The sequence below is a fragment of the Enhydra lutris genome, unplaced genomic scaffold (assembly GCF_002288905.1).
Source record: "Enhydra lutris kenyoni isolate GAN:26980312 unplaced genomic scaffold, ASM228890v2 scaffoldscaffold34, whole genome shotgun sequence".
In the NCBI taxonomy this organism is placed as follows: Eukaryota; Metazoa; Chordata; class Mammalia; order Carnivora; family Mustelidae; genus Enhydra; species Enhydra lutris.
In genome coordinates this window covers 13,091,561-13,104,931 of record NW_019154118.1, presented here as the reverse complement: position 1 = coordinate 13,104,931, position 13,371 = coordinate 13,091,561, and the positions used below count along the sequence as shown (strand labels likewise).

Here is a 13,371-nt window from a genome sequence, read left to right as displayed (position 1 = left end):
CGGAAAGGCACATTTTAGACCTGGGAATTAGAGCTTCGAGTACAACACACTCACTGCACGGGGCAGTGGGGGATGAGAAAGGAAGGTTATTTGTGAGAGAAGTAATGGAGCTTTTGCATTTTTTAATCCGTCGGGGAACCGAGGGGAGTCTTGGGGCACTTGCGTGGATTAGAATTTCTAAAGACCTTCACTCTTCGAGCATGATAACAGAAGTGGGATTTTTCTCTATATAACATTTATTCACTTGTTCATTCATAACGTATTTTCTTTGGATATCTGCTGAATATAAAACATGCTAGATGCTTTAGGGTAGAAGAAGTTGAATAATTTATGGATATAGTTATTAAGGAGACCGTAGCTGACGCGGTAAGAAAAGGCATTTCGTGCACATAACACACATCCTGGAAGAGCGTAGAAGTCACAGACGTAAGCGGGAGAAGCCGGAGGGGGGAGCGTAGTCTTTCCAGACGGGACGGTCCCAGACAGTCCATGGAGGAGGTTGCTTAGGAGCCAAGACATGTGCAAGAGGACGGAGGTCACAGGGGCCTGCAGGTGTGCGGGGTAGGGATGCCAGACAGAAACAGAGTGGCCAAAGGCAGAGACAGGTCCCTGTGGCGCTTGGGTGGGGGAACAGGGAGTCTAACTTCTGGACAGTGTGTTGGGTGACGTATGGGAAGGGACACTGGTATCCAAAACCACAGTGCTTGGTAAAGGAATCTGAACTGAATTCCAAAAGCAGCGGGGAGCCCCTGTTGGGGTTCTGAGAAGGAGAGAGAAGTCAGTAGGGCTGGCCTTGAAGACGTACGGTTGGTGTTAGTCATCCTTGCTTCTGGCCTTTCACTGTTACAGGATGCAGGTGCTCTTGGACACGTGCAGACGAACAGGCAGGACAGATACTCAGGAGCAGACCTGCTGGGTCACTGGGTCACTCCACCCCTTCCCACTCAGCAAACATGATTCCTCCCACATTGACCCTTGACCTTCACTGCTCCCAGTCAGCTCCCCCTGGAACCTTACCCATTTCAGTTTCTCGTTGCTCAGGCCAAGAACTTGGAGTTGTCACTGAATTTCATGTTTGTTTCCTGCTTCGCCTTCTACCTATCAGGAAATCCTTTGTCTCTACCTTCGGTTAATATCCAGGATCTACTCCTCTGCCATGACTTTACTCCAAGCCACTGGTGTCACTCGTTAGTTGTCCACCTGGTCTTTCCATTACTTCTGTCCTTCTGCAGTTTATTCTCAGTACATGGCCAGGTTGATCTTTGTAAAAACAGGTCAGATCATGTTGTTCCTCTCTCCGCTTTGAACGCTTTAATATGCACCATCACTTCTCTCAGATCAGTGCCAAGCACGTTCCTACCACTGGGCCTTTGCCCTTGCTTTTTTCCCTGCCTAGACTGTTCTTCTTCAAGATACACTTATTGCTTACTCCCTTACCTCATTCAAGTCTGCTCCAATAACACTTACTAAATGAGGCTTGTCCTAAGGATCCTGTTAAAATTGCAACTACTCCCCTGTCATTTACTGTGCCGTGATCTGTTCTTTTTTTACATAACACTTACCACATTCTAATATGGGATTATTAGGCTTATTATTTGTCTTTCTCTCTTTGGTAGAATGAAAGCTCCACCAAAGCAGGGGCTTTGGTCAGTTTGGCACTGAATAAAGCACTGAAATTGTAACTTTGGTAGAGATTGCCAAATCTGTGGAGACTGTCAAAATCTGCTCTCATCTCAGTAACATAGAACTGTGCTTCTCTCCACAGCCAATGCGTCAGGTAAGACAGAGTATCTCAGTATAGTCTTAGTTTGAGTTTTTCTTATTATGAATGAGTTTGAACATCTTTTAACTGCTTAAGCATCATTTTTATTTCTATTTTTATGACACATCTTTTCATACCCTTGACCCTTTTTTTATTGAATGGTGAGTCTTGGGACGCCTGGGTGGCTCAGTTGGTTAAGCAGCTGCCTTCGGCTCGGGTCATGATCCCAGCGTCCTGGGATCGAGTCCCACATCGGGCTCCTTGCTCACCGGGGAGCCTGCTTCTCCCTCTGCCTCTGCCTGCCATTCTGTCTGCCTGTGCTCGCTCTCTCTCCCTCTCTCTCTCTGACAAATAAATAAATAAAATCTTTAAAAAAAAAAAAATTGAATGGTGAGTCTTTTTATTGATTTCCAGGAACTCTTTTCTATTTGAGGTTAGGCCTCTGTGACTGAGATATCCCATGTGTATATTCATTTATAATTCTAAGTTTGTGTTTCGAGTTTTCCGTATAGTTTTTAGTGCTCGTTAAGTGCAGTAGTACATACTGCCTGTGCTTCTTGTAGCTGTTTGCAGAGGAATGTCTTTGAGTTGGTGTTGCTTCCTTGGTAAATGAGGACAGTAGAGATGGAGGGAGCACAAGGAGGGGTCTTAGAGCTGAGTATCTTGAGGCTCCATTGGATTTCCTTTTCAAAGAGGGCAGCTGTTTCTGATTCTTTTTTTTTTTTTTCTTTTTTTAACTTGGGCAGAGGTTGTGGTGTCTTAGTGAAATTATGACCACAGTCTTATCCAAGTATAACCTCTACCCGAGGAGTATGTAGAACTTCCTTTTGCTTTATTTATGTTTTAAGGGGACAAATTGCCCTTTCTCTGTTTATATACCATATATTAAGAGGGTACACAGTCATCCAGCAGGATGACTGAGTAAAGGAACATCACGCTTGGGAATTTGAATGTTGTACCTTTTCCTTCCGTGCACATATACAGATATCTTAGGGGAGAGGGCTGGCTTTGCTGAATTTAGATAATTATGTGTCTGGTGTCAGGGCATTTCAGGCCATTTGGAGGATTTTTCCCCTAGGAGTTCCTGTAATAAGTGAGAGTGAAATCTAACCTCTCTGAGAATAATGGCATACATTTATTCAATAATGCGTGGCAGCCTTGGGGCAGCAGGAGTCCAGAAAACCAGTGATCTATGGAATCCGGAGCTGGAGATCGGCAAGACGGGACCATGGAAGGGCTGTGGGGGAGGGACTCAGGGATGCCCTGGGGAGCATGCATCACTGAAGGATTGTAGCTGAGGCCAGGTGAGGACGGGGGACTGTGCTTAGAGATGGAGCAAGGCTTGGAATTTTCAAATGAGGGCATAGAGAAGAGAAAATCATGGAAGGCTATTGACGGCGGAGTAGCAGAGCTCGGAGGTGGAGGGGCTCTCAGAAAGGGGAGGCCCACCTAGCGATCACAGAATAGAATTGGGAGGAAAGTCACAGCTCTTTCTATCTCTAGATACCGGTTTTGTTTAGGAAAGGAAGAGCAGAGGTGAGCTCAGTCTCAAAATTATCTGAGCGAAGGTCCCTTTCTCTCTGCCTTTTTAAAAATACCCAGCAGCTTTGTTTTAATTTGCATATCCTCTAGGGTAGAGGAAGTACTTTAATCAGTACTTCTAATTGTGGAAAAGAAGAGAACATGCCACCACCCCCACACATACGCACACGGGGAGTCTGATGACGAGCGCTTCTCTCCTGCACTAGGACCAAGGCCACTGGCTTCTCTAGTGCCCTGCTAAGACTCCAGATTGTGGGGCCAAAATCATCTCTTTTGGTTTTCTATTTTGTGTCTCCCCCTTCCTTCTTTCCTCCTTTCCTTCCTCCCCTCTTTTCTCCTTCCCACCCTCCCTCCCTTCCTGTGCTCTTGACAGTGTATCTTTACAGAAATTTTATATCTGAGCCTTCCTTACCCTGAGAGCCATCATGCATATGGCCCTGTGCAAAGACAGGCCCAGAAGCGAATCCTGCCATTCCTTGGGTCATCCCTGTAGCCTCCCTTGGAGGCGCTCCTGATTTTTCCCATGTGCTGGGCGGTACGCCTGGCCTGGTATCTGGTTGAGCATTAGGGAACCTGAGGCAGAGTAGTCCTCCTCCCAGCTGTTGCTGGGGGCCTTATTTGGGGTGGAACCCAGTTCTGAGCCTCTTCTCGAGGGAGTTGGATCAAGTCAACCTTACAGCTTTGCATTTGGAATAGTCTTTGTACTGTGGTCCACGGATTCAGGGCAACAAGATTCAGGTCAGCTGGGAGCCCTGTAGGACAAAGAGAAATATAAGACGTGGCCTTTGAAGGGATCTCTGCTCTCTCCGGGAGGCTCAGACACATTATGGTGAACAAAGGTACACAGTGAATCAGAAGCATCACTGTGAATCAGAAGCAGCATTGTATGAAGTCTTGAGAGTGATTCCAAAATGCACCCACCCCAAGCAGCTTTCTACCTTTGTTTGAAACTCACATAATGTTGAAATTGAACGCTGCGTGGGTACATGGTGGGTATTGGGAGAAGGGAGGAGAGCTTTGGGGGAGGGCTTCCTGGAAGAGGGGCCTTGAATATGACCTCGGAAGAGTAGGATTTTGACATGCAGGTCCCGAGTGCATGCGGGGTGGGTGCTCTGTTGACGGAGCACAGGGAGCGGGGGAGCAGTGAGCTCTGAATTTCTGAAGGGGATCAGGGAGATCAGTACATGTGAGAAAGTTTGCAGAGGAGCCTCACAGAACATGACTGTACTGATAGAGTGAGTCCCGATTGCACGGATCAGAAAGGGACAGACAGAAAGGGCAGTGCCCGTTAACAAGGTCAGGCTCACTGGTTCCTCATGTGGTTTCTTCTAGAGGCCTGGGAAAACATGCTCCTTCCTTCTCTGAGCTTTACAGCTTGAGGCCAGAAACTCACCGGCAGCCTCGAGCAGTCCCATGCTTATTGATTCCGAAATACCCCCGCCTTTTACTTTTCCTTCTTTTCGCTCATCTCAGGCATTGGCCAAGGCTTGCCTTGAGGGACACCCAGGGTGCTTCAAAGGGAGCAGTAACAACATCAAAACTTGACTAAGGACGATCCCTTTGCCTCTCCACTGAGCCAAGGAGCAACCACAGGGCTTTGTTTGTGGCTGGGAGCGTATCATTTGTAGATCCCGCCATCGTGTCCCCCCCGTTCCAGTTGGCTGTCTGCCTGGCAGAACCGTGGTGTCTCCCGTTGCTTAAACGGGGTGATGATAGCGACTTCTCTCTTTTCCTCCAGGGGTATCGATCCCTATGACAAGCCAAACACCATCTACGTGGAACGGCATGAACCCTCTGGCTACTCCACGGTTTTCCGAAGTACGGACTTTTTCCAGTCCCGGGAGAACCAGGAAGTGATCCTGGAGGAAGTGAAGGACTTTCAGCTTCGGGACAAGTACATGTTTGCTACAAAGGTGGTGGTAAGTTGAAGGCGCTGAGGAATGTGGAAACTCGTTTCCCTGAGTTTCCTTTCCAAGGTTTGGCGTTCTGTGACCAAACCGGTGAGCGTGTGTGTGCAGGGACGGGATCAGGGTGCCCCGTGGAGCTTGACTGAGGGGCACTGGACATAGACGGACAATCCCTTGGGGCTTGGATGGTCCCAGGAGGTCAGCGGTGTGGAGAAGCTCAGACAACCATTCGGGATGTCTCTGGGCTCTCGGAACGTGGATGTTTCCTGGTAGCCGAGCATCCTCGTCAAACATGTGTTTCTTTGAAATCCCAATTAAAAGAGCAAAGAAAGGAGAGCAAGGGCTCCGTGGCAATTTGCTTTAATCTCACCACCCGATTTCCTTTCAGATTAGGCCAATGTCTTTGGGAATTTTGGACACATGTTAATTTCCATGGCTAATAGAATGTGTAGTCATTGGCTAGTGGGAGTTAATGCTCTAAGAAAAGCAGTGATTAAGCTTCCAGCTGTCAGTAAGTAGCTTAACTCTCAGCCTTTGGGAAAGTCTTCCCCTTGATTTGATGTTTTGGATGGAGCAGATGTTGGAACGGGGTTGGGGGAGGGGTTTGCTCATTTAAAACTACACTTAACAGGGCTTGCCTTGCGACTGTCTCAAGTTGCAAATGATGGCTGTACTGCCCTGTGTAAAGGGAAAAACCATCCCGAGGAGAGTAAGTTGGGCCACTTTCTTGGAGTGCCATAGCTTATTTTCTTGATCGGGGCCATTCCCTCCTTGATCTCAGGCTCTGAAGATGGTCTCTGGTAACTGGCAGGTACTTTGCTTTCCATCACCGTTAACCTTAGGGACCAAAGTCAGGTGTAATGTTTTCCTCCAGATTCTCACTTAAAATATATGATGGGTAGTTGGTCAGGCAGAACCAGGCCACTCCCTTTGGTAGGATTCTAGGGTAGAGAGAGGACCTCCCCAGAGAGGACAGCAGAGAGTAAGGTTGAGATGAGAAGAGAAGAGAAGACGTGGGTGGGTTCCCTATTACATACTTTGCAAAATGTTTTTTAAAGCCACTGTAATTATGGTAGTTTTTTTTCTGTCAGGCTATTTGTGTTAGTTCTCTTGCTGGATCGTTCCTTTCTTGCCTTGCCTATCACTTTCTCTCTCTCACACACACACACACATACACACACACGGATGCGTGCGCACACGCACACACAGCGGCCAGAAACCCATGAAGAAGCTTTCAATAATAGTTCTGTTCTCATAGGATCATTGTAGATTGGATGGGTTGATGAGGGAAGAGACCCAACTAGCAGTGCATGGTAAAATGAGTGTTTTCCCCCCTTTTATTTTCTTCCTTTTTATTACATCAGACTGCTGAGCCATAAGGATAAACAATATTGGCCTTAGTTGGATAACCCTATCCGTGCCTATCCATGGGAGTGTCGTGAGGTTTTTGCAAATGTAACTTCTTATCTGGGGTGTGCTTAGCACTCAGGCTGCCTGAGTTTGGGGAATTCCGAGTGACCTTTATTAAACAGATTCAAACCAAATTAGGAAAGTCAAGGAGCTAATTGCAGAACCACAGAAAATTGGTTTTGGGTGATTAACTTTTTTGTTTTTTTTCCAGTACTGTGAATGATTACAGTGCTTTGCAAGTTAGCTTTTTAGAACACGGGGGGACAGCCATCTGGATTCTGGACTGGAGCCGGAGTCAGACTCTTCAGGATCCCCCGGTGCCCTGTTAGCCTGGCTCTTATTTCGTATGTGCTTTGTGTCTGAGGCCCCTTTGATTTTTTTTTTTTTTAAAGATTTTACTTAATTATTAGAGAGAGAGAGGGAGAGAGAAAATCTCAAGCATAATCCATGCGGAGTAGAGTGTCCAATTTGGGACTTAACTGTAAGACTCTGATATGACCCCAGCGGAAATTAGGAGTCGGTTGTTCAACCGACTGAACTGCTTGGGTGCCCCTCCTCCCGCTTTGATATATCTATCTATCTATCTATCTATATATATATATATTTTTTTTAACCCAAGTTTGATTTTTATTCCTTGTTTTTTGACATGAAGTTCACTTACTTGTCTTAATAGTCTACATGAGAATGATAGGCCATTAAGGCAGCAATGAGGCACTTCTGCAGACTGGACCAACATTGATTCCTTAACTTGGCAATAGAGAGCTGTTAGGTTCTTTCTGGTGGATAGCAGTAGTTGCCCGAATGTTGGAGAGACGTGAGTCTGTAGCTTCACCATCAGCTTATCATGAAAGCCAGGTCCACACCTTTCTTGCACAAGTGTGTATCAGTAAGCAAAGACCCAATGTTGGGCTTGATGGCATCTCCTCTCTTGTTCTAGGTGATCCAGACACAATGTTCTAGAGCAGAGATTGGCAGACTATGGCCTTTCACTTGTTTTTGTCAATAAAGTTTTATTGAAATAGCTATGCTCATGTGCTTGCATGTTATCCATCACTGCTTTCATGTCACAGTGGCAGAGTTGAATAGTTGCATGGAGGCAGGATGGCTCACAAACTCTAAAATATTTCTGTATGGATCTTCACAGACAACCAACCCTGTTGTAGAGGCAAGATGCTGTTACCCTTTGAGTTGGCATCAGGCAACCAGAATCCTCTCGTGTAAAAGCTTGATAAGTCATGGGCATTACCCCTAAGAGTTCACGTTACAGGCCTCCTTAAATTGTTATGTGCTCTTCATGCCCGAGTATTATCTTTAGGATATAGTGGCCACTTCAAATATCTTGCATGCCACTGATCTCCTGAGAGAGCTCATTTGTACTTTTGCTATTCTGACCAACCAACCACTATTGAAAACCAGTTTCTTTTTTTTTAAAGATTTTATTTATTTATTTGATAGACGGAGATCACAAGTAGGCAGAAAAGCAGGCAGAGAGAGAGAGGGGGAAGCAGGCTCCCTGCTAAGCAGAGAGCCCGATGCGGGGCCCGATCCCCCGACCCTGGAATCATGACCTGAGCCGAAGGCAGAGGCTTTAACCCACTGAGCCACCCAGGCGCCCCTGAAAACCAATTTCTAATCTTCATTATTCTCATTTAAGGTCTCTAATGTTGGTAGAGATAACAAGAAAATTTAGTAATCATTGCAGGATTATGGGCTTCTCTATGAAACGTTAGTTGACCACAGTTGGAGCATGATTTTTTAGGATAGCTGACCAAAACCAAGCTATTGACAAATTTTTTTTTCTTTTAAAGATTTTGTTTGTTTATTTATTTATTTATTTATTTCTCAGAGAGAGAGAGAGAGTGCGCAAACGCAGGCAGAGGCAGAGAGAGAAGCAGGCTCCCTGCTGAGCAAGTAGCCCGATGCGGGACTCGATCCCAAGACCCTGGGATCATGACCTGAGCTGAAGGCAGTGGCCTAACTGACTGAGCTACCCAGGTGTCCCAACAAATTTTTTTAATCATAACATCACTTAAATGTATGTAAACATAAAGCTAGGTATAAATAGATGCTTAATACATATAATTTATATGCAATAATAAAACCCAAACACATTATAAATAACAATAGATAAATATAAAACCCCAATAAATTATAAATAAAACTATAATACCAATACATTTAATATAAATTTTTATAACACCTGTATTAAAATATAATTCCTATGCCGTAAAATTCACCCTTTTAAGGTATATAGCTCATTGGTTGTTCGCTTATTCACAAGTTGTTTATGCTTACCCCTATCTAATTCCAGCCCCTACACCCCCATTCCGTTCCCCTCCCCTCCCAGCTCCTGGCAACCACAAACCTATTTCTGCCTCCTAGAATTGCCTGTTCTGGACATTTTATGTAATGAGTATCTTAAACCATGTGACCTTTTATAACTGTTTTCTTTCCTAGTATAGTATTTTCAGATTACATCTGTGTTTCATCAGAATTAATGTGTCTTCAGGTCCACTGCCTCTCTCTCCTGCCACTTCAAATCTCTCGTTGAACCCCTCTGGTGATTTTTTTCTTGTGACTTATTGTCCTTTCCCACTCAAGAATTTGTATCTGTACAAATTTCTGTTTCTTTATTGATATTCTCTCTTTGGTGAGACTGTGTTTTCATATTTTCCTTTAATTCTCGTGACATGGTTTCTTCTAATTTTTTAAGCATATTTATGATAGGGGATTTAAATTTTTCATCTGTATGTCCAATATTGGGCCTTCCTCTAAACAGTTTCTATTGACTGTGTGTGTGTGTGTGTGTGTGTGTGTGTGTGTGAGCTGTGTCTATATAGGGAACATACTTTGCTGTTTGCTTGATCTTATCATTCTTTTCTTGAAAATCAGACAGTTTCGATGGTATATAATGTGGCAACTGCTCGTATCAGAGTAGCCCCTTCCCAGAATGGTTTTTGTTGCCTTTTCCTGCTGTTGCCTATGTTTGTTTTGTCTGAGTTTCCTGCATTAATTTTGTAGAGTTTGTATTCTTCATTGTGTATGGTATGAAATGTTTGATAATTAGGTTTCGTGCTCAGTTAATGATCAAATAGAGATTTTTCTTAAATGCTTTGAATCAATACATCTGGTAGCCTTTGCTGAGGGCCTTGGAGCCTGGGTGGGGGGGCCTGCCTTTGGCGCAGCCTACAGCTCTGCCTTAGCCTTCGGTTCCTGCTTCCGCAGACCCAGCCGTGAGCCATTAGGCCCTTTTCGCTTCTCTCCTGAGCGTACTCACAGTTCTTGCGTGTGTGACCTTGTAGAGTCCCCAGAACATTTCACAGCATATTGATGCCTCTCAGGAGCATCTACTTCCTCAGCTTTTCCTTTCATGCTTATGAGTGAGCCTTTTGTGAGCTCCCGGCTGTCGTGTTGCTCCAGCAGCTGTGATGCGAAACATAGGCTATTTGTCTCTGTTTTTCTTTTTTTTTTTTTTTTAAAGATTTTATTTATTTATTTGACAGAGAGAGATCACAAGTAGACAGAGAGGCAGTCAGAGAGAGAGAGAGAGAGAGAGAGAGAGAGGGAAGCAGGCTCCCTGCTGAGCAGAGAGCCCGATGCGGGACTCGATCCCAGGACCCTGAGATCATGACCTGAGCCGAAGGCAGCGGCTTAACCCACTGAGCCACCCAGGCTTCCTGTCTCTGTTTTTCTGTAAACAAGCCAGCTATAGGTCTGTTTGAGCAGGGAGCTCCGTGCAGTTATAGGAAGAGAAGACCCGAGAACAGGGTTTTCACGCTGGGCGTGGCAACAGTCTGTCCCCTGCAGGGGCTGCACGGCTGCTGGTTTTCACAGTTCCCATAGCTGTGAGGCTGTGGGTTTCCAGGGCTACCGCCGGGCCAGAGAGAAGGGGATGGGACTGAGGCCACGAAGTCGCCTGTTCCCGCTGAGCTTTGACACTGTTCTCCACTAAGTGCTCTCTGGGTTTTGGCAAGCCTTTGTTTAATTTTTCGAATTCTGAAAAAGTTGACTTGGAGAATTTTTGTCAGTGGTCCTGTTGCTTTTCGGATGAGTGGATTTTCAGAGTTCCTTTCTCTGCTGTTCTCAACGTGCTTCCAATGAATATTAACTTTATGAAACTTTATTATGGATGTTTTCTTTTCTTCTTTCTCTTAAAGATTATTTATTTATGTATTTATTGGACAGAGGGAACAAGTAGGGGGAGAAGCAGAGGGAGAAGCAGACTTCCCACTGAGCAGCCTGACAGGGGGCTTGATCCTAGGACTCTGGGATCACGACCTGAGCTGAAGGCAGATGTCCAACCTACTGAGCCACCCAGGCACCCCTATTATGCATGTTTTCAAATCTGTATAAAAGTACAGTTTATACTGATAGGACCACCACAGTTAGCCCTCATTCAGCCTCAATATTATTTACATTTGCTAATCTCTTTTTGGCGGTGTACCCATGAGTTATTTTTTTCTTGGAATATTTTATTTTGTTTTTTATTATTATTTTTTTAGTAGCCTCCACACCCAGCATGGACCTCAGCGTGAGGCTTGATCTCACGACCCTGAGATCAAGACCTGAACTGAGATCAAGAGTCAGATGCTTAACCGACTGAGCCATCCAGGTGCCCCTTTTTTCGAATATTTTTAAAGCAAATCATAAATATGTATATATAAAATATATATAAAATGTTATCCATAAATATTTTAGTATGAACAACAGTAATGTGGACGATGATGTCTTGCTGATCCCTTGTCACGGTTTCAGAGGAGAAGGTGGCGGTGAATGCGCAAGCCCCTTCTGGACTGTGTCCTTGTCTGCCACGTGCCTTGGGGTCCCTCCCTCTCTGACAGCTGTTCTCCACAAAACATTCGGTTGAAGAGCTCACTCTGACATCCTGTGGCCTTCACCTGGCAAGAACGTGTCGTTTATTTAGTTCCTCTCTGCTCTTCCCTCCTTGACCTCTCATTTCCTCTGATAGAATCTCAAACATAAATGTAAGGGCACTTTCTGAAATTCACATTATTCAGAAACTTACATCAATTTATTTTTCCTTATCGGAATGAAAGCACCAAATGAAACAAAGATCTTATCCTACATTTTCAGATCCTAGAATCCTGGCATAACCCAAAGCATTGAAATACCTCCTGGATGCCATTGGAAGTATTTATGTGTATTAACTGGGGTAGCCTTTCAGGAAGGCTCTTTCTTCTGCTGAAAGTGAAAATGTTGACGTAGGGGTTTTAAGAACAGCATCCTATCGACACTCTTGTGTAGTTCTGGCAAAGGTAATATATCCAGGTATATTCACTCTAGAGTGCTTCTGGAAATCATGTCAGAGCCCATGAGCTGTTAAATGAGAGACGCCTAAGAAACTCTGATAATGAAGAAGGTTGAATTGCGTAAGAATATTTCTCGCACAATCTGCATCATGTGTGGAAAATAAAATTGCATATATCACATTGACATTGTGTTCAATTACCAGTAACAGAGTAGAAGTGAAAAGTGGCTTAATAAATACAGAAAATTATTTTTCTCTCCTCAGTGCTGCCTGGAGGCAGGCAATGTAGGGCTGGTTTGTTGATACCCTGGTGTCATTGGGGGCCCAGGCCTCTCTCTGTTCCACCAGCCTGACAATAATTTCCATCCTCACCGTTCCCTCGTGGTCCAGGACATCTGTACTAGCCTTTGGGTCTTTACGGGAGTCAGAAAGAGTAAGGACAGATAGGCCACAGTAGGACCCCTTCCTTATGATTAATTCCCTTTAAGCAGCCTTCCTAGAAACCCAACACACCATTTAGGCTTACAGATCTGGATTAGTTCTCAGTCACATGGCCACATGTAGTTATGCAAAAGGCGGAGGACCCCAGTGCTTTATTTGGGGTGGCAGTCAATATCCTGTTGCTAAGGAGGAAAGAATAATGGATGTTGGGTACATGTAGCATTGTCTGTCACTATATAAATATGCCTGGGGTGATGGTACAGAACACTTCTCAGAGACCCCATAAGAGGGGTGCCCAGGTGGCTCAGTGGGTTAAAGCCTCTGCCTTCAGCTCAGGTCATGGTCTCAGGGTCTTGGGATTGGGCCCCACATCAGGCTCTCTGCTCAGCGGGGAGCCTGCTTCACCTTCTCTTTCTGCCTACTTCTCTGCCTACTTGTGATCTCTCTCTGTCAAAATAAATAAATAAAATTACAAAGAAAAAAAAAAAAAAGACCCCACGAGAGCCTGTTCCCTGTTACTCCCTGGGGAGGAGGTCAGGAGGAGCGAGTGGAGGATAGAGAGCTGAGCGCCTGCATTTTACCTTATAGCCGTCCATACTGTTGGGTGTTTCTTTCTCATGAGCAGGTTTTACTTTTTTTTTTTTTTTTACGATTTTTATTTATTTAATTGACAGAGACACAGTGAGAAAGGGAACACAGGCAGGGGGAGGGGGAGAGGGAGAAGCAGGCTTCCTATTGAGCGGGGAGCCCGATGTGGGGCTCGATCCCAGAACCCTGGGATCATGACCTGAGCCAAAGGCAGACGCTTAACGACTGAGCCACCCAGGCACCCCATCTTTTACTTTTATAATCGTGGTAAAGAGAAACTCAGCAACCACAAGAACCCATGACTTATTAAGGAAAGTTAGTAGGAGCTTATGATACGTCTATCTGACAATCCACAGTGTCCCACGGTGTAATTGTTAATGTGTTTCTTGGTGGCAAGAAAGTATTACAGTAGCTCCTTAGGGGTGAGCCTGAATTGTCCAGGCTTTGGAACT

General features: G+C 45.0%; 1 protein-coding gene across 4 annotated transcripts in view; it reads left to right on the top strand.

Moving 5' to 3' along the window:
* Positions 1-13,371, top strand: part of LOC111153957 (sortilin related receptor 1) — a 160,341-nt gene that overhangs the window by 36,983 nt on the left and 109,987 nt on the right. For all 4 annotated transcript variants that reach the window (XM_022513310.1, XM_022513308.1, XM_022513309.1 and 1 more), the window contains exon 6: positions 5,043-5,223. In XM_022513310.1, coding sequence (XP_022369018.1) covers positions 5,043-5,223 — 181 coding nt within the window. The remainder of the gene's footprint in view (positions 1-5,042; positions 5,224-13,371) is intronic.